Source organism: Clupea harengus, chromosome 9, assembly GCF_900700415.2.
Source record: "Clupea harengus chromosome 9, Ch_v2.0.2, whole genome shotgun sequence".
Taxonomy (NCBI): Eukaryota; Metazoa; Chordata; class Actinopteri; order Clupeiformes; family Clupeidae; genus Clupea; species Clupea harengus.
In genome coordinates, this window is record NC_045160.1 from 23,537,946 (window position 1) to 23,560,092 (window position 22,147).

Below are 22,147 nucleotides of genomic sequence, written 5' to 3' on the forward strand. Positions count from 1 at the left end.
CTCGAAATTTAATTCAGAGACAAAGTTATAGAATAAATCTAAACTGATCGAAACTTTGCATAACAGGTTGTAATTATATTTCCAAACGAATTTGCAGGTTATGCAGAGACGGAATATTGGTCCTAGATCTTATGATGATGTATTAAATAATTAATTATGTATGAATTATTAATACAAACTACAGCTTCCTAAATATGCTAAATTGTATGAGACTGCGGAGAATACTATTTAAAGGTATTGCAAGTTTAGGGAATGTGTTCGTTTTGAATTTGGTGTTACTCTAAATTATTACTCAAATGAAAACATTTATTTTTGGCACTTCTTGATATATTACTGATAATTAACTAGTGTCTGACTCTGATTGTTTTAGTCAATTAATTATAAGACGAAGCTTTGCCAGGGTAATATCTTGCTCTCTGTGCATGAATTAATTTCGAAAATCATTAACTCCATGCCATTTTCTGATACCCCTCTCAAGGGTTTGTGAAATATGTATTAATGGGGGTTATTACATCTCAAAATGGATGTTCTTGGGCATTCGTCAGTGGTATTAACAGTTATAAACGTTATGTTTATTCTTTTCGAAAATAAAACTGCTACTGTTCATTTTTTTTAACTAACTTGCAAAAATAAATCGTTGTTATATGACAAGGTGCGAAAAATAGAACAATTATATCTCACCAAATCTCAGATAAAATGGTTTGGCCTTAAGGGTTACAGGAAGTTGTAGCAGCTGCCATGTTTAGCTGCTTTGTTGTAGATTTCTTGTAGGTTTCCTGCAGATTTTTAAGTGTTGCAATGGAACCGAGCTGGAGTTCGTTTTTATTTCAGGTAAGCGAGTCATCAGATACAAAGATGAATTTATCCTAACTGATCTTTCCCTAATGCCGGGATGCATAATGCTCCTCTAGCATTTTAATACGTTTATTTCAACTGAAGCTATCCAAGCAAAACAATGGTAGCTGGCTAGCTAGCTAGCTTTTTTAGCTCTCGCTGCTAGGTAGCTCGCTAGTTAGGGCTCCATCAATCCCAGACTTCCAGCTGTGAGGCATATAGCACGGGATGACGCTTTGGGGGAAACACTGTCGGAGTCTTTTACCAGTTATTTGTTGCCCTCTAAAGTTGCATGTGTGCTTCCCAATTATCATGCGACTAAATATAACTCAGCAAATTTAGATGTTGAACTATTTAGTGCCTTATTATCACAACGCTATACAGCAATTCTCTTCAGCTCCATCATAAAACTGCGTAAACAACCATCGTCATCATCGAGACATTGATAGCCACAGACGCAGTTGGCAATATTTTAGTTCTTCTGTGTTTTTCTTTCTGCCATTGGTGCTGTTAATGTTCAGTTTACATGATGCACATGTCTAAGGTATTTTAGTCCTAATGTTTGATATGTACCAGCCAGAAGTGAGAAGAAAAGGAACAGAGTGTGTCTCAGGCACTCTAGGATGGCTAACGGCTAACGTTGCCTCTGATTCTGAACTTTTCTCATGGTTCCCTCGCCTTAATGTGAGTCCGCGGGTAACATTAGGAGATTGATTCCCTGTTATGGACAACAATCGTATGCCCAAGCAGGAGACTTGTATATCATATGCCTGATCAGCACCCGGTCCTCAGAGATTTGGTGGGAGACGGGCTGAACTGTCTGTGTAGCGGTAACGTTACTCTAACAGGGGAAAGTGTAATCCCTGTATAATTAATTTATTAGCTTTAGTTGCAGCAAAACCGTTAAGTTCTTGGTTCTTCGCAGTACGGTTTGCATTTAAGTTGGCTATAATACCTGGGTAACGTTTCTTCTTCTCAAAATGGTTTTCTGAACAAAGCACAGTTCACGTACTTTCATTGCAAAAAATGGTGCACAACCTACAGTTGGAGTTGCCTCGATAGCCAGCTAGATAGCATCGTTAGCTTATTTAAGCATTAGCTCGCTAGTTCAAGGGCTGTTTCTCATTTTGGAGTGATGGCTGTCTAGCTAGCTGGCTACCTTAGCAAGCGGAATGGGTTTCAATTGGTAGTTCTTCACTTAAGCGAGTTTGTCTAGCTATGCTAACTGGTTATTATGGTTATTTCAAATCAAAGTTCAACCTGTTTATTTAGTTCCCTAGAGCCAGGTGATGACTTGACCTGGCCATAGCAGTGTTGTGATTTTAAAGTTAACTTTGTTGAATCTGTGTCAGGCTAGTTTCAGGCATCATTGTGGCCATACAAATATCGTTATTATGCTAGTTATGAGACTTAGCTAATCCAAATGAAGTTTTCCCCCCTAGCTCTAACATTAGCTATTTCGACAGCGACGTGTAACGGTGTTGGGGGGTGGGGGGTCTCGCTGGAATATTAGTTGAAAACACTTATAACCGGTGTTTAGTTATTGATCGCCACAGTGTCGTTCTGTTGAAGTTGTTTTCACAGGTTTAATATCGTGCAAGTCCACTTTTTGTAGGCTTTAGCGCCATTTTCTCATCCAAACTCACTAGCCTCCCCTTTGAAGTGGCAACTTCTCCAGAGTTGGCCTCGAGTTGTCCTCACCTCCCAACAGGGTGCCCTAACGGAAGTTTCTCTCTAAAAACTAAAATCATTCGGTCACCAGGCATTGTAGAGACATATGTCCTGATTTGTGCATGAGCGAGGCTTGCGTGATGTCCAAACTGTATAGTATCGAGTATCAACTAGATCTAGTATCAGTATTAACTTCGCCTAAGGTGAAATGGGTCTTACTGTCCATATCGTCCAGTTCGTTTTCAGTCCTACACACATAACATTGTTATTAGCATCACTGTGATATCACTATAGTAAGTGTGTTATTAGTGTTATTTTACATCCCGTACTCGCACATTCCTCCGCAATATACATGTATTGGCCCCTTCAAGCTTGCTCACGAACTCCTTGCCTCTGTAAAGTGATTATGAATCACTAGGCAACTCTCCCTTAAAATGGTCCAGCCTCTGCTTTTGAAACATTCTTTGTGATTGTGGTATTAATGTTTTGTCTGTGGACATCCAAGATTATTCTGTTCAGTTCTCCTGATGGTATGTACAACTGACAATGTAATCGAAGACCTCTGCCTCTCTCCCATCCTCTGCATGCAGGCAAACTTGCAATGTCAACACTGCAAAAGAACATCCCTGTTTCATCCATATAGCATATTCAAATACGCAGGCATCATTACTGTAGTGTACATGTTTTTGTTGGACTTTCATTTTAAGAGGCAGCATCCCTGTTTTATCCAAACAACACATCAAGAAACCTCTCTATGGGCATCATCTGTAGTTGTGTTTATCTGTGTTGTTATACAGTTATTGCAGTTGTGTGCTTCTCGAGGTGTGCAGCAGTGCTGGTGGTGGGTATAGCCAGGTCCGAGGTGATTGCGATGGGTGATGTGATGCGGGCGGTGGGCTTAGCCATGCCCGCGGCTTGACTGGGCAGCCTGAGCCTCTGCTGGGGCTGTAATTGGGAGCGTCACCCCTGGCATTGTTCTCCAGGCGTCCTGAGCAGGGCCTATTGAGCAGGAGTGAGATTATCAGGCCATGTCGCTCTCAATAGGCGTCTCCTGAGTGAGTGTGGTGCCTCAAACGAGGAGCCTAACTGACACGTACACACACACACACACACACACACACACACACACAGAGGCTGCCAGACATACATGTGCACAAATTATTTTCTGCAGTTTTCCTTCAGACTAAACCTGGCCGTATCCATACATGAGTATGAAATATGCTAGCTAGAGGACCTGTGGAATATATAACGATGTGGCTCATAAATGTACCGCCATGCATGTAGCGACGAGGTGGGACCCTTGTGTGAGTGGAGGCCTTACACTTGAGTGACTCCGCTCCAGCTTTGTTGTCCATGCGGCCTCAGAGATCCCATTAGGTATGTGAAGCACAAGGAGGTAAAATAAACCATTTGGGAAAAGTTTTTCCCTCCAACCCCTCAGCACCTGTTTTCTTTTTTTTCTTTCTTTCTTTCTTTTCTTTTTTTTTTTCATTAAATTCTCCCAGACATTTGGTCTCTACAGAGAGTGGCTAACACGTACGTAGTCTAACGCATTGCAAGTCTGTCAGACAGGGATAAGGCAGATATTTTGGACCCGGCCAATTCTTTGTCTTTCTCTCTCTCTCTCTCTCTTTTTCCTTTCCTTTTGCATGCTGTTATTTATTAGTGCAGAAGGGCTTTTGAGGAGACAGGCCGGGGGAACATGCTGTCTCTGGAGCTGACGGGCGGCCCTGCCGCTGCCGGCTCTCTTCCTGGGATCACGCTGGTGCCTGCTCGGCCCGTTAACCCCTGCAGGGTCGCACACACACACACACGCACACACACACACACTTCAACAGTTCCGCAAGGAATAGATTGTTGCTGAAGCGTTGTGGATTTGAAATGGGGCTTTAGACAAGTTCTGATAAGCCTTCTTTTTATTGCAGTGTGTCATAGTATGAGATGAGTGAGGTGAATTCAGCCATTTACAGAAGTTCATTTGTGGAGTGTCTGTGTTGTGGTTTTTGGCTCTGTGGTCTGGTCAATGATACGGATTAGGTTTTGTTTTATTTTTGCATGATCACGTTCAAATCCCACCGCGTATGAGCTGACTCCTCCAACACCACTGTCCTTTCGCTTTTACCTCTCTGCTGGAAGCGTAGTTTCTGATGGAGTGTGCCCAGTCTAATCGTGGATTTGGTTTCCATTTTAGTCACGTTTTTAGTTTCTGTGGCCTCTGCTGAGAATGAGATTGCGGTGGCAGCCCCTGTTTTCCAGTGTGTGTGTGTGTGTGTGTTTGTTTTGAGGTGATTTGGGGTGGTTATTGTGTGCGCACCACGTCCCAGCGCTCCCTCGCGGCGTGACCCCCAGCCTTCGCTGGAGATTTGGATCAAAATCACCAGACGGGCGTGAAAGCACAGCGGGCCGCCACGGCCACGGCTCCAGCCTCTGTCTCCGTCTCCATGTCTCTGTCTGTCTGTCTGTCTGTCTGTCTGTGCACCACACATTTCTATCTGCGTACCCCATTTGTCTGTCTGTCTGTCTTGCTTTATCCTCCTTTTTAATTATGACTGTTTACTGTCCCCATCACACAGCCTTACACACAAACCTGCATCTCCCTGTCTGTCTTTCACTCGGTCTGTCTGTCAACACATCATGCCTGTCTGTCTGTTGACCATGGCTGTTTGTTTGTCTCTTTTTTATCCTGTTATAGTCTTGCTGCATGTCTGTGTCTCTCTCTCTCTCTCTCTCTGTCAAGCAGACACAAGCCTTGCACATAAGCTTCTCTCTCTCTCTCTCTGTCTGTCTGTCTGTCTGTCTGTCTGTCTGTCTTCTCCTGCTATTTCACACAGGCAGAAGCTCAGTCTCCCTGTCTGTTCAGTCTGCACACCATCGTTGTCTCTCTGTCTTTCTTTTTGTCTTTATATTCTCTCCATCCAATGGTCTGTCTCGCTGTTCTTTATCCGTTTCTGTCTTTCCCCTGCTATTTCTCTTTCTTTCTTTCCTTCCTTCCTTCTTTCTCTCTTTCTCATGCATGCATAAGTTTACACAAACACTCACAGATGCATATGCGCATACACAACCCCTATAATCTCATGTAAATACTCTAACCCTAACCTTAACTCTGACAGATCTCCAACTCTCTCTCTCTCTCTCTCTCATACGTCTTTTAGATTTTCCTTTTCTTAGACACACTTCATTTATCTGGCTGGCCGACTGTTTACCCTCTTGGTTTCTTAAGCTCTCCCTGCATTCTCTCTCTCTCTCTTTCTCTCTTTCTCTCCCCCCCTCCATCCACAAACACACACACACACACAGAGCAAACCAGAGGACCAAATAACCGTTGTAGCATTCTGTCTGAAACGCAGTGTCCCTGAACACAGAACGCACGGTTCCCCTGCAGTTCTCTGGTGTTGTCATCCAACATTCATCATCTCTCTAAATGAGGGGCCTTTTTGGGAGCAAGTTAGAAAATGTACCTGCGGTTGAACAACTAGAAGCACATTTGGGGTTTTGCACTGCACCTGGTGAATTCCTTAGATCCCCCCCTGAACACAGTCTACCCGGCCAGCATCACCAGCCTAGCCAACTAATGCTAGTCAACTGGGCAACCACTTCCATGGTTACCTTGTCAAATAACAATACAGCTCAACACAATGGTTCATCTGCACTGCTACAGAGCGCAGCTAACGAAGTCCTGCTAACGATGCAGTTCACTGACACAAACTCCAGCCAGGCCACCACTACCACAAACACCACCTCCATTACGAACACCACCTCCATTACGAACACCACCACCACTACCAACACCACAACGGGCCAGCAGCATGCACCGACACCAGGGTCCACTCGCCCAACACGGCTTGTGGACACCCAGCAGACCCTACTGCTGCAGCCCTCTCCTGCTCTTGCAGCAGCACCACAGCTGGTCCCAGAGCAGTGTTGGGCAAATCCCAGAGAATTCATTCACAAAGACCCCCTGGGGGGCATTAAAAGCACCACTGCCCGGATTTATGTCCCGTACAAAAGAGCATGGAGGGGGGAGAAGGGTTACAATATGAGTTGCTTCTTTCTCTCTCGGTGTGGCTTGCTTTCTTTCCTTCTCTATCCCTCTGTCATCGTTCTGTATCTCTTCCTTCCTTTCTTTCTTTCTTTCTCTCTCTCTCTTTCTTTCTGTCTCTCCTCTTTTCTGTCTCTCTCTCTTCCTTTGTTTCACTCTTTCTTTGTCTTTCTCTCTCTCTTTTTCTTTCTCCTTTCTTTCACTCTGTCTTTATCACCTCTTCTTGGATTGGCTGGAAATACAAAAGCTGACCATATATATCCCCACTGCTGCTATCATGATAAAGAACGCTTTACAGTCTAATACACACACACACACACACACACACACACACAATTTTCTCAGCCTGCTTCTTACACAAAACTTAAATGGATCATAATCACACACACACACACACACACACACACACACACACACACACACACACACACTCACACTCTCCCGGCCATGTCCAGAGGAAGGCCATGACCAATGGGATGAATGGGCCAGCTGCCGAATGGAGCGTTTAAACGCTCGGCCGCTCCCCTCAGACGCTTTTGTTCCCCTCTTATTGCACCCCTCACCCCTCCAGCGCACCCCCCCCCCCCCCCTCCCCCACTGCGCCCCTCTTCCCCCTTTCATCCCGCATCTCGCAGACGGATAGAGCACCCCTCACATCAATTATTGAAGAGTTTCTCTATGTGTTTGTTCACTCCGTTTTAGCGTTTGCTTTTGTTATTTTTAAAGATTTTTTTTTCAATTAAAAAACCTCTTTTATGTTTATTGTTTTATTCCCCCCATGTTTAATCCTGGGATGGGATTTACTTCCTCTGTTTGTTTGGCTCTTAGGGACAAGTGATGTGGGGGAAAATGGGCATTTTAAAGCCATCTGAAACCGTGCTTGACTCTCAAGTACAAATTTCTGGTAACATTTGCAATATAATCTTCTATAATCCTGAAGATACAGGCTCCATTTGTAAGAGAGGGCCAGTTCTATAAACCACACTTTGCTGCACAGTTCTCCTGGAGGCACAGGCTCCATTTTTAAGAAGGAAGCAATGGCGTAAAACCACACTGGTAATTGAGGTGCAAAAGTCACATTCTACACCGGCGCTTGACTCAAGTAAATTCTTCTCAGCAAATTGCGCTGCACAATGATCCTCCTGAAGATACAGGCTCCATTTGTAAGAAGGAAGTCAATGCCGTTAACCACGCTGATTTCCGTTGAGTCTGGGGTAAATTGAGGTACAACGATCACGTTCTACGTTGAGTGTTGTTACATTGTAACACATCGAAACGTTGCCCGTATCTTTGCGACATGATTAGTATTAGTTGTGAAAATAGGGCTAGGGGCAGGTATTAGTATTAGTTGTGATGTTGCCGTCACATAATTGATGTGTTGCGCTGTGTTTAATGGTATCGGCCTAATTACAGTGTAACCACTGCTTACTTAAGGTGTCACCGACTAAGGCTGCCTCCATTAGAGGGGTCAGAAAATCGTGACTGAATGAAAGACCTGCCTGTGTGTTTTTCCATTGCACATTTCCCATACATTGCTCCCGTTCGAGCATTTATTCAGGTTGGGAGCAGCAGAGCAATGCACAGGCTTGGCTAACCGCGTTTGGTGGATGTGTGCTGGATCTCACGTGAAGAGAGTGAGAGGACCCAGGCGGTCTGTTTGTTTGTTAGCGTGTGGTCCTGGTGTTGTGCTCTTCACCCCAAGCCTCTGCTCCCTCTCTCTCTCTTGGCCTGAGACAGAAAAAAGAGTTGCTGAGGAGTGTGTGTGTGTGTGTGTGTGTGTGTGTGTGTGTGTGTGTGTGTGTGTGTGTGTCAGCGGCTCTCCAGGGAAGTGAATACCCAGCTCACCACTGCTCCTTGTGCCATAAAAGACACACACATACACACACACACACACACACACACACATATGCATACACACACACACACACATATGCATACACACACACACACACACATACACACTCTTGCTGTAGGAGATCAGCTTACACCTGGGTGTGTGTCCCCTCTTGAGTGACAGCACCCTGTGTGTCTGTTTTCACCCCGTGGCCGGCACAGTGCCTCCTGTGCCTCCTCATCTCTCTCGCAGTGCACATATCTGACGAGAGACACACACACACACACACACACACTCTGGTCTTCTGGGAGAAGTTAGACTCTGAATGACGTCATTGCACGGGGGGGAAGATGTTTATCCCATTGGAGATGCTGCTGAAAATGTGCGAAATTCATATCCCCCCCCCAGCTCCTAGTGGATGATGATGAGGAGGATGATGATGATGATGATGCATGTGGCTGGTCCAGAAGGACTAACCCAAAGGAACAGTTTCATGAGGTGAAGGTGAAAAACCATTTTGTCTCTTGTTTGGTTGTGTTTCCAGTAGAGGAAGCTGCTTAGTGCGGCTGTTAATATACATTGTTACCCCGAGAATCTTGGCTCTGGCACCTGCCTTTGCTCTTTGCACTGATGACACATATGAGCTGTATCAGGGAAGCCTGACTGGGGGTCATCAGCTCTGTCTGATGGTCTCGGAGTGTCTGTCTGTCTGTCTTTCTGTCTGTCTGTCTGTCTGTCTGTCTGTCTTTCTGTCTTCTTCTCACCCTCACTTTCTCCCTCACCCTCATTCTCACCCTCATTCTCACTCTCACTCTCTCTCTCTCTCTCTCTCTCTCTCTCTCTCTCTCTCTCTCTCTGTCTCTCTCTCTCTCTCTCTCCCCATGTCCTTTGCATCTTTTCTGTCTCACTGCCTGTCTGTCCATCTATCTCTGTCTGGTCGATGATGTATAGACCAAACCTCTGCTCAAGTGTGTGTGTGTGTGTGTGTGTGTGTGTGTCAGTGCATGAGGAAGTGTGTGCCGTGTTCACTGTAGCGCAGGAACTGGTGTGTCGTCGTCTGTCCCCCCCCCCCCTCCCCCCCATCATTCCTGTGTCACCTACTTTGTCCTCATCACTCTTCCCTGATAACCCCTATGACCTCATTCACTTAGTGATGCAACTGAGCGCAACAGCTCCCTCCCGCCACCCCACCTCCAGAGAAGGCAGTCCAATGTGAGCTCTCCCGCCACCCCACCTCCAGAGAAGGCAGTCCAATGTGAGCTCTGGAGCTGGGGTGTCGAGTGGAAGGGCTCCCCATCCAGTAGCCGTGTCTGTCTGCAGCCCACTCTCATCAGGCAGTTAGAGTTGTTAGTGAAACACGTTGACCAGTTTTGTTGAGTCGTGTGTTTTGCCCCTCCATATGTCAGGGTGGTGAGGAGTGCCATTGGATATGTCTACTAGTTATCATGTCTACTGCAGGGCCAGAAGAAGAAGGATGGTGGTTTCAGGATCTGATTTGATTAGTTGGGTCTACTGCAAGGCAATATGAAGGAGGGTGGTTTTCAGGATCTCATTTGATTAGTTGGGTCTACTGCAAGGCAATATGAAGGAGGGTGGTTTTCAGGATCTGATTTGATTAGTTGGGTCTACTGCAAGGCAATATGAAGGAGGGTGGTTTTCAGGATCTGATTTGATTAGTTGTGCCTCTGAAGGCAGGTGAAATGTGTGGGTTGATCTTGTGTAATGACGCTCTATCTCCCCCTCTTCCCCTCTCTCTTCTCCTCATGCTCACGTGTGGCTTTCCCCTCTCTTCCACTTGGTCACGCACTGTTCTCCACCTCTTCCTCTTCCTCTTCCTCTTGTCTCTCATCCCTATCCATCTTCTTACCCTCCTTACTTCCTTATTCTTCTCTTTTATCTCTCTCCTGCTCTTTCTCCCTTCCCTTCCTCTTTTCCTCTCTTTCTCTTCTTTACCAATCATCTCTCTCTCTCTGTCTCTCACTGTCTGTCTCTCTTTCTTTCTTTGTCTCTCTCTCTCTGCCTCTGTCTCTCTCTCTCTCTCTCTCTCTCTCTCTCTCTCTGTCCCTCACTCTCTGTCTCTCTTTCTTTCTTTGTCTCTCTCTCTCTGCCTCTGTCTCTTTCTCTCTCTCTCTCTGTGTGTCTCTGTGTCTCTCTCTCTCTTCCTTTCTCATCTCTACAGCAGGCCAATGAGGCGTTGCACCACCACCACCACCACCACCACGTGTCGCAGAACAGCCTGCTGCCGCTGCTCAACTCCGCGTCGGAGCCGCCGGACCAGAAGCCCATAATGCCCATCCTTCTGGACCAGAAGCCCCCGGTCAGCGCCGCCGACCTGCTCAAGGACAACGTGGCCAGCGGCGCGGGCGGCGGCGGCGGTGGCGGAGGGGGAGGCGGGGGCGGAGGAGGGGTCCACCACCCGGTGGTCGTGAAGAAGGAGCCCAAATCCAAGACGCCGTTCGTCTGCAGCTACTGCAACAAGGCCTTCCGCGACAGCTACCACCTGCGGCGGCACGAGTCCTGCCACACGGGCATCAAGATGGTGTCGCGGCCCAAGAAGAGCCCCACCGCCTCCGCCTCGGCGCCGCCCACCATGGTGCCGCTCGTCTCCGCGGTGACGCGCGACGGCGGCGGCGGCCAGTACGTGTCCACCATCGCGGGCATGCTCACCACGGCGACCACCTCCGCCTCCTCGGCCACCAGCATCATGAGCCCCATGGCGCACCACCAGCAGCACCACCAGCACCACCAGCAACAACACCATCACCAGCAGCAGCAGCAGCACTCCCAGCAGCAGCAGCAGCAGCAGCAGCAGCAGCAACAACCGCAGCAGCCCAAGAAGACCCCGAAGCCGGTGAAGAAGAACCACGGCTGCGAGATGTGCGGCAAGGCCTTCCGCGACGTCTACCACCTCAACCGCCACAAGCTCTCGCACTCGGACGAGAAGCCGTTCGAGTGCCCCATCTGCCAGCAGCGCTTCAAGCGCAAGGACCGCATGACCTACCACGTGCGCTCCCACGACGGCGGCGTTCACAAGCCCTACATCTGCTCCGTGTGTGGCAAGGGCTTCTCCAGGTGAGTACAATGAAGCTGTTAATGTGTGTCTTTCTCTGTGTGTGTGTGTGTGTGTGTGTGTGTGTGTGTGTGTGTATGTGTGTGTTTGACGCATCTGTAACATCTGTACATCCGTCGTAACTTGCCGCCGAAAACACAGCTAAAGCTCAGAATGTTAATGACAAGATTCCTCACAATGTGCCAATCCAAATTAAATGATCGTGTGTGTGTGTGTGTGTGTGTGTAAGTGTTCTGAACGAGGAGGACCTGTCCTGCAGCGTGGCTGCTTTGTCTAGGGGGGGATTTGGAAGCTAGCGGTCGCTAAAAGCTCTCCTCCATTCATAACTTAAACGTAACGAAGCCCTATCCTTTAATCCTAAAGCACTTGCCCTACGTGATGGTGATGACTTTTTTTTAAGTAGGTCCTAACTGTGCATGGATGTAGAGTGTGTGTGTGTGTGTGTGTGTGTGTGTGTGTGTGTGTGTAAGCTTGGCGGGAGTCCAGTGAGAGGTCACATACCTGTGGCTCCCACTACCTGGTAGCTCCCCCTCACCCGACGCCAGCGTAGCTCAAGCGTCGGTTCTTTTCACACAATTCAGTTTTTGTAGTTGTGGCATTTCTAAAACACACACACACACACACACACACACACTCACACTCACTCACAAACTAGTAACCCCAAATGCCAGGGGTTTTTGCGGACTCACAACTTGGCAACACGCCGGTGCAGCGGCAGGCCTCAGCTCTTTGCCGAGCCTTTTCCTTATTGTGAGCCTCGAATGCCAGGACAGGTGTTCTTTGACCTAAATTAGCCACAGGTAGTGACATCACTGAAGCCCCAGCCTATCAGTCAGTGCTTTCCCTACCATGTGACCTATCCTAACAGCAAGGACCGCATGACCTACCACGTGCGCTCGCACGACGGCGGCGTGCACAAGCCCTACATCTGCGCCGTCTGCGGGAAGGGCTTCTCCAGGTGAGGTGGAATGAGAGCGAGAGAAAGTGTCTGCTTTTTTTTTATGTGTGTGTGTGCGCGCAAGGACTGCATGACCTACCGCGTGTGTGTGTGTGTATGTATGTGTGTGTCATTTTGTGTATGCATGTGTCTGTGTGTGCGTGTGTCTGTGTGTGTGTCCTTTTGTGTGTGCATGTGTCTTTGTTTTTGGGGAGGGTAACCCTGTGTGTGTGTGTGTGTGTGTGAGTCTTTCTGTGTGTGGACCTGGGGAGGGGGTTGGGGGTTGGGGGTGACTGGGGGGGATGGGGGACTGTAGCACAAAGCACAAACCTGCTGTGTGTTCTTGTCTCTGCTCCTGATGTGTGGTGATCTGGGTTAGGGGTGTAGGTGTGTGTGTGAGTGAGTGAGTGGGCGCCTCCGGCTGGATGACTCACAGACTCACAGTGTGGGTTTGGAGCTGTTGAATTAGCCTTCCCTGTCGCTGTGCTTGTGTACCTGACACACTCCTGTCATCCAGGAGAAAAAGGGACTCATTCGTTCTTTACATACACATCTACATTTCCAACCATGCTTTACATTTCATGCAAACAACCAATTGCACATAATCTATGTATGCCTTCCTGCACGAGCCTCTAAATGGAAATGGTCCTGAGTGCTTAAAGCATAATTGGTTATGTACAGTTGTACAAAGCAGTGCAAATTTCCCAAAGCAAAGGATTTGCTGTAGATGTGCCGTCCCACTCTCCCACTCTCCACACTCAGCCTCTGGCTTGTCTTTGCTCGCCCCCCCCCCCCCCACGCCCCGAGTCTCGGCTGGTGCAGGTGGCAGACATGTTACACATTCAGACTGCAACACACAGAATGGATGTCAGTTAGTGTTGTTCTAGTTCAGAAATAGTGTTAGAAATGGGAGATGCACACCACTTGTTATGGCTGTATGCTGCTCCAGGATCTCTAAGTTGAAGTTGGAAGTATTTAGCAGACGCCTCTGTCAAAAAACGACTTACAAAACATTTTGCTAAAAAAAAACACAGAGTAGATTTGGGTAAATCTAGAGTAAGTAGATCTCCAGATTTGCATCTGCTGAATACATAACCATAGCCATCTTTTTTGATTTAGTCACAATTTTAATTTTTGGAATTCAGAAGTAGAGTGTTTTTATTTAGCAACGTTAATGGTTGTTGGTTTTCCTTCCAGAGATTTTCTTCCCCAATTTTCCTCGCTGCCCTGAGCGGTAGCTGTCAGCTTTTGGGTTGGTAAGTGATCCTGAGCCAAAGCCCAGGGGGGCCCCGGGTGGACTAGTGCCCCCGATGGTGAGGTTGAAAGAGTGCGTCACACTGAGCGCTGCTCCCATTTTAGAACGCCTCAGGGGGACCAATCAAAGGAGACGCAGCAGGCCTCTTTCTCTCTCTTGGTTGCATCAGAAGGCCTCTCATTGGTGGATTATATTTCTGTCCCATGACAACCAAAACCCTTAATGACATCACCACTTTCTACAGGGCTGCACGGCATTCTACAGGGTTCCAGGGCAGTTTGTTTATTTTGGGGGCTATTTTCAGGCACGAAGGCAAGAAGCGGTAGAGGTTTACACCCCCCCCCCCACCTCTCCCTTTTCCAATGTTCTGGAATCAAGTAGGATGGATGAGCTATTTTGGAGAGGACTGAGGCCTGATCCCAGAGCAGTGATTCAGCAGAGCTCCATGCCAGCACGATTACAGCGGGAGCATCTAGATGTCAGCCACCCTGCAGCTGGACGGGCAGAGAGGGATTGACCCAGAGCGACCGACAGTGCCTTCACATCCACATTAATGAGCGCAGCAAAGGGGCCACAATGGCCAAGTTCTAGAACTATAAAAAGTCTCTGTTAGTCCCAAAGTGGTTCAGATACTTTTAAGTTCTTGAAAGAGATTAGGTCTAGACTCAGTCCACTCAGTGCCCACAGTGTCCAGTGTCCAGTGCCCACAGTGACCAGTGTCCAGTGTCCAGTCAAGATGTGTAATGATGCCCAGAGTTGCTATCAGAATAAAAGCCTTTGCTTCTGAACAGCCTTCAGTCTGCACACTTTGGTCCCATATTTAAACAGGGGCTGCACTAGTACCAAGCCTGGCTAACTTGTCTAGCGGGTTAGCCAGTAGTTGAGTAGCCTGGCCTGCACAGCGGCCTAATGAATGTGAGGTTAGATCAGCCGTGTTCCCTAAATAGCTTTCTGATGCGTTACCCAACTCCGCTGAACTCCTGGAGCTGTCAGAGCTGAGGTGTGAGTGTCTCTGGCTGAGTCAGCAGACATGGAGTGTGTCTGATCCGTAACGTCTCCGCTCCGCTCTGCTCTGCTCCAGTCCCAGCCGACACATTAGTGGCCCTATCGGCTTTATGGGGGTGATGTCACTTTTCCTGGCACTGGAGGTTATGAGATGGTTTTTTTTTTCCCTCTCCTCTCTTCTCTTCTCGTCTCGTCTCGTTTGGACTCATCTGTGTCTCATACTGAAGCTCCTGTGACTCGTCTCTGGGGCCAGATTTATTAAAGCGTTTCTCTCTTTCTCCTTTTCCTTCTTTCTGTCATTCTCTCCTCTCACTTTCTCTCTTCCTCTCCTTCTCTCTCTTCCTCTCCTTCTCTCTCTCTCTCTCCTGCTCCCTCTTGTGTTCTCTGTGCAGACCCGATCATCTCAGCTGTCACGTGAAGCACGTCCATTCCACAGAAAGACCTTTCAAATGCCAAGTAACAGTAAGTTGTCTCTCTCTCACTCTCTCCCTCCCTCTCTCTCTCTCACTCAGTGCACCATCTCTCTCTCTCTCTCTCTCTGTTTGTCTGTCTGTCTCTCTCTCTCTTCTCTTCACTCACTGCACCATCTCTCTCTGACTCTGTCTCTCTCACTCTCTCTCTCTCTCTATCACACTCTCTCTCCTTCTCTCTTTTTGTCTCCCTCTCTGACGGCATTCAACAGCTCATTGATTCTCACTCTGACATCCACTCATAACACATAAGACTAATTATACACTGAGGAACATATTGGCTAACTCTGATGGGCAGCATTTATCAGCGCCATGGTCTGAATATACACCCCAGCCTCAGTGGTTATTGGTCATTGCCAGAAAGGTATTTATTAGGCATTTCATTTGTAATTTACTGAAACCCCATTTCTAGATATCGGTCATTTGTTTACCTCTTTGCGTTTCAGGGCAAGGTTACATAACACTGTTGTTCAAAATGTGCCCAGTATGCTGTCTTTATGTCCTTATTTTTTTAGACAGAGACACAGACACAGACACAGACACAGACACAGACACAGACACAGACACAGACACAGACACAGACACAGACACAGACACAGACACAGACACAGACACAGACACAGACACAGACACAGACACAGACACAGACACAGACAGTCTTGTGTGAGTCAGTGGCAGGTTAGGGTGGCTGTGTGTGCTGTGGCCCGTCCCTGAGTGTTGTGTCTCCCGGCAGGCCTGCACGTCTGCGTTCGCCACCAAAGACCGCCTGCGCTCGCACATGATCCGGCACGAGGGCAAGGTCACCTGCAACATCTGCGGCAAGATGCTCAGCGCCGCCTACATCACCAGCCACCTCAAGACGCACGGCCAGCAGACCAGCTTCAACAACTGCAACAAAGGTACGCTAACCGCCTGCTCCTCCTCCACCTCCTGCTCTCCCCACCTACTGTGCTCTCCACCTCCAGCTCCTGGAGAAAGATGGAGCCAGAATCTCAGCGAGCATTCTATTTCATTTGAAATCGGTTTTTGGAAATGCTTGCTAACTTCAATGAGTTTTATTTAAAAAAATGTTTTTACAATTTGTGAGATTCAGCTCTCCGTTAGTGCTCTTGTTGAAGAATTTCTAATGTTAGGGAAGAGATAAGGTATAGTCTGCCGGTCAGTATCGGAAACTAAAGCCCGATGGAGCGAAAAGGGCCTAGACGACAGGACCCATCTCCGACATGAAGCGCATTAGAGTCATTGGCCCTCTCTCCAGACACAGCCACTGGATTGCTGCAGAAGGTTTGGTTTGATGTGCAGTCACATCCGGCACGAAGGGGTAGGGAAGGGGAACAGAGACCTGACGAGGCACTCATTTTATTTAAATTTTTTAAACTTTGTCTTTATTGGAAGTAAGACACATAAACATAATGTACATACAGTAACAGAAATATCGTACAAACATACATTGGAAAATAGGTTTACAGAAATAAAGTAATTTAAAAAAAAAAAAGAAAGAAGGGTGAACCTGGGGCACTCATTTTTGATCAAACATAACACAAATGGATTATAATTATAATAAGTAAGGATAAATAATAGTATCTATTTTCCTTGAGCAAGACACTAAACCCCCAACTGCTCCCGATGTGCAGGTTGGCACCTTGCGTCGTCGTCTGCGTCGGTGTGTGAACGGGTAGATGTCTGAGGCATTAACCAGTATAGCACTTAGAGTGACAAGCGCAATATAAATGCAGTCCATTTACCATTGATTTGGGCGTTCAGTATTGGTGCTGGTGTTTAGTGAGGGTGCTGGTGTTTAGTATTGGTGCTGGTGTTTAGTGAGGGTGCTGGTGTTTAGTGAGGGTGCTGGTGTTTAGTGAGGGTGCTGGTGTTTAGTGAGGGTGCTGGTGTTTAGTGAGGGTGCTGGTGTTCAGTCTGGGTGCTGGTGTTTAGTGAGGGTGCTGGTGTTTAGTGAGGGTGCTGGTGTTTAGTGAGGGTGCTGGTGTTCAGTCTGGGTGCTGGTGTTTAGTGAGGGTGCTGGTGTTTAGTGAGGGTGCTGGTGTTTAGTGTGGGTGCTGGTGTTTAGTGAGGGTGCTGGTGTTTAGTGAGGGTGCTGGTGTTTAGTGTGGGTGCTGGTGTTCAGTGAGGGTGCTGGTGTTTAGTGAGGGTGCTGGTGTTTAGTGAGGGTGCTGGTGTTTAGTGAGGGTGCTGGTGTTTAGTGAGGGTGCTGGTGTTTAGTGAGGGTGCTGGTGTTCAGTGAGGGTGCTGGGTGCTGGTGTTTAGTGAGGGTGCTGGAGTTCAGTATTGGTGCTGGGTGCTGGTGTTTAGTGAGGGTGCTGGTGTTTAGTGTGGGTGCTGGTGTTTAGTGTGGGTGCTGGTGTTTAGTGTGGGTGCTGGTGTTTAGTGAGGGTGCTGGTGTTTAGTGAGGGTGCTGGGTGCTGGTGTTTAGTGAGGGTGCTGGTGTTTAGTGAGGGTGCTGGTGTTTAGTGAGGGTGCTGGTGTTTAGTGAGGGTGCTGATGCAGCCATGGTGCGGAGGCAGATCTCTGCTGACATGAAAAGGGAGGGCCTTGGGAGAAGGCTGCGGGGAAGCTTTGGGAGAGAGAGCTGCTCAAATTAAAAAGGCTTTGGGCATTCAAATCATCCATGACTCAGGCCTACACTGTGAGTAGCACACCAGAGATGCAAAATGGGTTTTTTCTTTCTTTTTCTTTTAGGCTTGTTTGTGTGATCCAGAGCCAGCTGTCCTCAGCAAATCTCTCTCTCTCTCTTTCTCTCCCCCTCTCTCTCTCTCTCTCTCTCCCCCTCTCTCTCTCTCTCTCTCTCTCTCTCTCTCTCTCTCTCTCTCTCTCTGTGTCCATATGCAAGAGCGCATGCTCCTCCAGTTTACTCCTCTGGTGTTGACAAAGTTCACGTTTCGCCCAGAGTTTTCCAGCACACTAATCAGTTCCCCTCAGGCGAGCTTACAGGGCCACTGGAGCAGAGCCAGTAACCTCAGATGTGCTGCATCTTATTGAACCCTGATAGAAACAAGGGCATGTCTGTGTAAGGTTCCACAGCCTGTGATTGGCAGGCAGCCCCTGAGGTCACCACGAGGCTTCAGCTGGAGTTCTAAAACATGCCTTCCCCCTCAAGTTCCAAACAAACCTCCTTGAAGACGAAATGATCCCTCTCCTCTTATGTGCTGTTCTTGATGGTGCTTAGTTCTGTTTTCAATCAATCAATCAATCAATTCAATTTTATATAGCGCTTCTCTATATACCCGAAGTCGCTTTACAGAGTCCAGAGTCCAGTAGTCATACACACACAGTCATACCGGGCTTTTTTTTTGTTTTGAGCTCTCTCTCTCTCTTCAGAGTCGAACCGTGGAGCCTGGCTTGCCTATCAACGAAATGCACCAGTAATACCTGCGGTTGAACCCCACATGCGGTTTGAATTACCCGAGTTGAAATGTGTCCTTTTGTGCAGTAAATCTGACTGATATGTGAACGCCCTGGCTGGGTGCCCATATCAGATGATTTGGGTAGGCTCCACCATGCCTCCGTCAGCACTGCTCCTCTGTTAGGAAGAGCTGCCAGATCTTAGCTTTATTACATTACTGTAGAGTGTAAGGATATTTTTGTGTACTTTAGTTTGAGGCATAACGTAGGAATGAAGTCATTTTATGAGTGAGACATCAAACCTCGTGGTTGTAAAACAGGGCCGTATTGCCAAGGCACAAAACACGAAATGACTGGTATGTCTTGTAAAGGGAATATTAATAACTGAAATTCAAAAAGCTGGCAAATGAGGAGAATAACATCTCTCTCTCTCTCTCTCTCTCTCTCTCTCCTCTACCCAGACTCTAACGACGTGTGCAATTCTGCCTCCGCTACCCCTGTCTCCACCTCCGTGGCCATCACCACGGCGATGAACCGCGGCAACCTGATCCCAGGCAACGCGGTCACCATCGCGGCGCAGATGAACATCAGCACCAACACCGTGAGCCTGCAGCACCCGGTCACCATCACCGGGCCGGTGAACATCGCCTCGGTCAACATCCCCACCACCATGAGCCTGGCCCACCCCGTGGCCATGAACATCGCCGGGCCGCTCAACATCGCCATGCGCTCCATGGACAGCATGCCCTTCCTCTCCCAGGTCCTGCCTTCCTCCCCACCCTGGTAGGCCCAGGCCAGGACCGGCCACGCCTTCCTCTTCTGCAGCCGGCCAATCCCTGTGATGAATGACCCTTTCCTGTCCCGCCTCTTCCCCCGATCATGTTCCTTTTGAAAGCCCAGCGTCTTCCCTGATACCTACTACCATCCCCACTCCCCACCGCCCGCTCAACTAACCCCATCCCCACCTACCTACATTTTGAAGGAGACCTCGGCCGGCCGTGCTAGCCACACTAGCTGCCAGCGCAGGTACGCAAGACGGGAGAAGGAACAGAGCAAAAACAGAAGAGAAAGGAAACGAATAAATGGACTGAGAAAAAAAAAACATTAGCATGAGCTGTGGAAGTTTTTTTTTATTTTTATTTTTTTCTGACACCACACGCCGCTTCCTCACAGCACCCAGATCAGTTAACCGTGCTCACCATCTCCCTCACCACTGAAGGACACCAAGACTCCAGTCTGCGCCCAAATCTGTGAAGAAACACAGCGGTAGAAGAGTGACAGATTCAGCTAACACAGACGGGAAAAAAAGTGAGAGCTACAATTTTTGGTTGTTGGTGTGTTTTTTTTTTTTTTTTTTTTTTTAAAACTGCTCTTGCATCAAACGGTTAGATTTGTTTTTGTTTGATTTTGTTTTTTTATTATTATTATGTAGGTTGCTAATCAGTATTTAATAGTTTTTTAAGGCATTTTATGGAGTAAACTACACAAAAAAAGGGACAAAAAAGGCTTCCATTTGTGGGAAGAGTTTTTTTTTTTGAGAATGCTTTGTAGTAGTTAGGAAGGGATTGGGTGGGGCGGGGGGGATTGAACTCTATTGAAGCGGGGTGAAAGTGGCTTTGGACATCTCTCGCCTTTGACTGTGAAAAAGTCAAACTCTGTCCAGTCCGCTCGCCTCTGCTTGTAGCTTTTTACACACACAAAAAAACTTTACACTTCTGGAAGGAATCATTCCAGAGCATAGGATGACTTGTACTGTAGAATTTTTTTTCTTTTTTTTTTTGTTCATTATTGGAGGAGGATTGTTTGGGATGTGTGGTGTCCTGATATTGGATGTGTACTATAGTGACTATCTAGGACTCGACCTAATGCTGGATGTGTACTATAGTGACTATCCAGGACTCGACCCGATATCCCACTGGTGAAATCTGTGACGAAAGGGCAGTATTATCAAAGATCAAATCACACCTTAAAGTGTTGATTTAAAACAAAAGAAACAAAGAGAACACAGAAATGTATTCGCCAGGGCCTGGTAGTAGCCATCACGACGCTAATAGTGGAGAAAGGGAGGGGTCCCTAAAAATGCTTCTTCCTGTGATGAGCTGCATCAGTACTACAGTTGCGATGATGACGGGAGCTTATTAGTTACCCCAAAACCATTTCACGCCCCTTGTATTATTTCGGAGAGTGTTAGGAACCCCTTTTGGCATGAACGTCTTGCTCAGGAACCTTACTGAGAGTGGCCCCAAGTGTTGGTATCGAGAAGATTGTGGGGTTTTTACATGGGTCTCCCCTCAGCTATGAACTCTTTGTACATAACAAACACACCAGTATAGTTTTGTTTTGGTTTGTTTTTTTTGCTGTCAGAAAGAGAAGTTGTAGTAGTCCTTCACAGCATGTCAGGGATCCAAGTAACTGTTAGGAATGGCCGTCCATTTAGGGAGAGGTAACGACGAAAAACATTAGTGAAACGAAGAGACTGCATTTCTTTGGCTCAAGGTTTAACGATTTTAATATATATATTTTTTTTAAGTTTTATGCATTCATATCCTCAAAAGAATCACGACTTACTGTAAAACTAAACTGCCACCTTTTGCGTCCTGGACTCGGAATTAGAACGACTTTCGTCATCATCGGTTCTCCCCTGCAGCCAATCAGAGCGCAGAAGCAGCAACCATCACCGCACAGCCCCCCTGAGAGCTCATTGGTTTCCTTCCTCCAGTGTGCTGCCACACTACTCCGCCTTCTTCCACTCGGACAAACTTGACGAAGCACTTGCCAGTGAAAGTGCCCCGGGCGGTCCTTGGCAGTGACGCACGCTGTCACGGCCGTGCTGGAAACTGTTTGGACTGTAGCAGACAGAACTCTTTTTTTTTTTGGAAGATTTTTCCATTTTTTTGGAAAACTGGAATTGAAAAATTGACTGAAAAATAAATAAAAAAAAACATTTTGGTAGACAAAGACACTATGGACATTTAGGTGGCATTTGATGGGCAGGGGGGCATGTTTAAGCCTGTGGTCAATTTTTTTATTTTTTTTGTCCCTTTGCCATGGGAGGGGGTAACTTGTGTGCCTGGACCAGAGCCCTCTCCATACCCCCCCCCCCCCCCACCCCCCCCCTCATAGCGCCACTTTTTAGACACTCACACACACATACGCACGCACACACATGCACACACACACACACACACACCCGTGAAAGAGTTAAATCTAAATCTCTTTCAAACGGAAGCCTTCACCTGCCCGAGTAGGGCAAGACTGCCCAAGACATCCATTCCTGGGATGCAATATGAATTGGACTTGATTGGCGACTCATTCTTAAAAGTAATGATTTTTTCCTTTCATGAATTCCAGACTAATTGAAGAAAGCTGGGTTTGTATACAACCTAATCTTTATTTTTGGTTTACTGTGTTTTGTTTTCCATACCAAGATTCATTTGTTCATATTATGCACCGATGGTTTACCATTACGTGATTTTGATTCTTATCGTAAATAGAACACATTTCTTCCCGACCAGGGGCTTAAAGATTAGGTCAGAATCTGATCTCCATTTTGTCACGTTTATTTTTATTTTTATGAATTGGCAAATCTTGGACCCCCACCATGTGAAGGCCATTGAATGTATATCTTTGTACAAAAAGCTATTTAGTTCAGAGGACATGGTAGTTCAGATA

The 22,147-nt window shown here is 47.3% G+C and overlaps 1 protein-coding gene across 2 annotated transcripts; it reads left to right on the forward strand.

The window, feature by feature from the left end:
- The first annotated feature begins 716 nt into the window (after positions 1 to 716).
- Positions 717 to 20,460, forward strand: LOC105909717 (vascular endothelial zinc finger 1-like). Of its 2 annotated transcripts, XM_031573909.2 has the most exons (6): positions 717 to 831; positions 10,558 to 11,450; positions 12,317 to 12,406; positions 15,038 to 15,107; positions 15,849 to 16,014; positions 18,937 to 20,460. In XM_031573909.2, the coding sequence occupies exons 1-6, from the start codon at positions 799 to 801 to the stop codon at positions 19,260 to 19,262; spliced, it is 1,578 nt and encodes a 525-aa protein (XP_031429769.1). In that variant the 5' UTR covers positions 717 to 798; the 3' UTR covers positions 19,263 to 20,460. The 2 variants fall into 2 exon arrangements, with proteins under 2 accessions (XP_031429769.1, XP_031429770.1); XM_031573910.2 differs by lacking the exon at positions 12,317 to 12,406 and having other exon boundaries at positions 718 to 831.
- Positions 20,461 to 22,147: the final 1,687 nt, after the last annotated feature.

Bases quoted from the DNA above. Each gene is read 5' to 3' on its own strand.
- LOC105909717 (XM_031573909.2), top strand. From the start codon at position 799: ATGGAACCGAGCTGGAGTTCGTTTTTATTTCAG. The intron at 832-10,557 runs GTAAGCGAGTCA...TCATCTCTACAG, and splicing joins GGAGTTCGTTTTTATTTCAG to CAGGCCAATGAGGCGTTGCA. The intron at 16,015-18,936 runs GTACGCTAACCG...TCCTCTACCCAG, and splicing joins CTTCAACAACTGCAACAAAG to ACTCTAACGACGTGTGCAAT.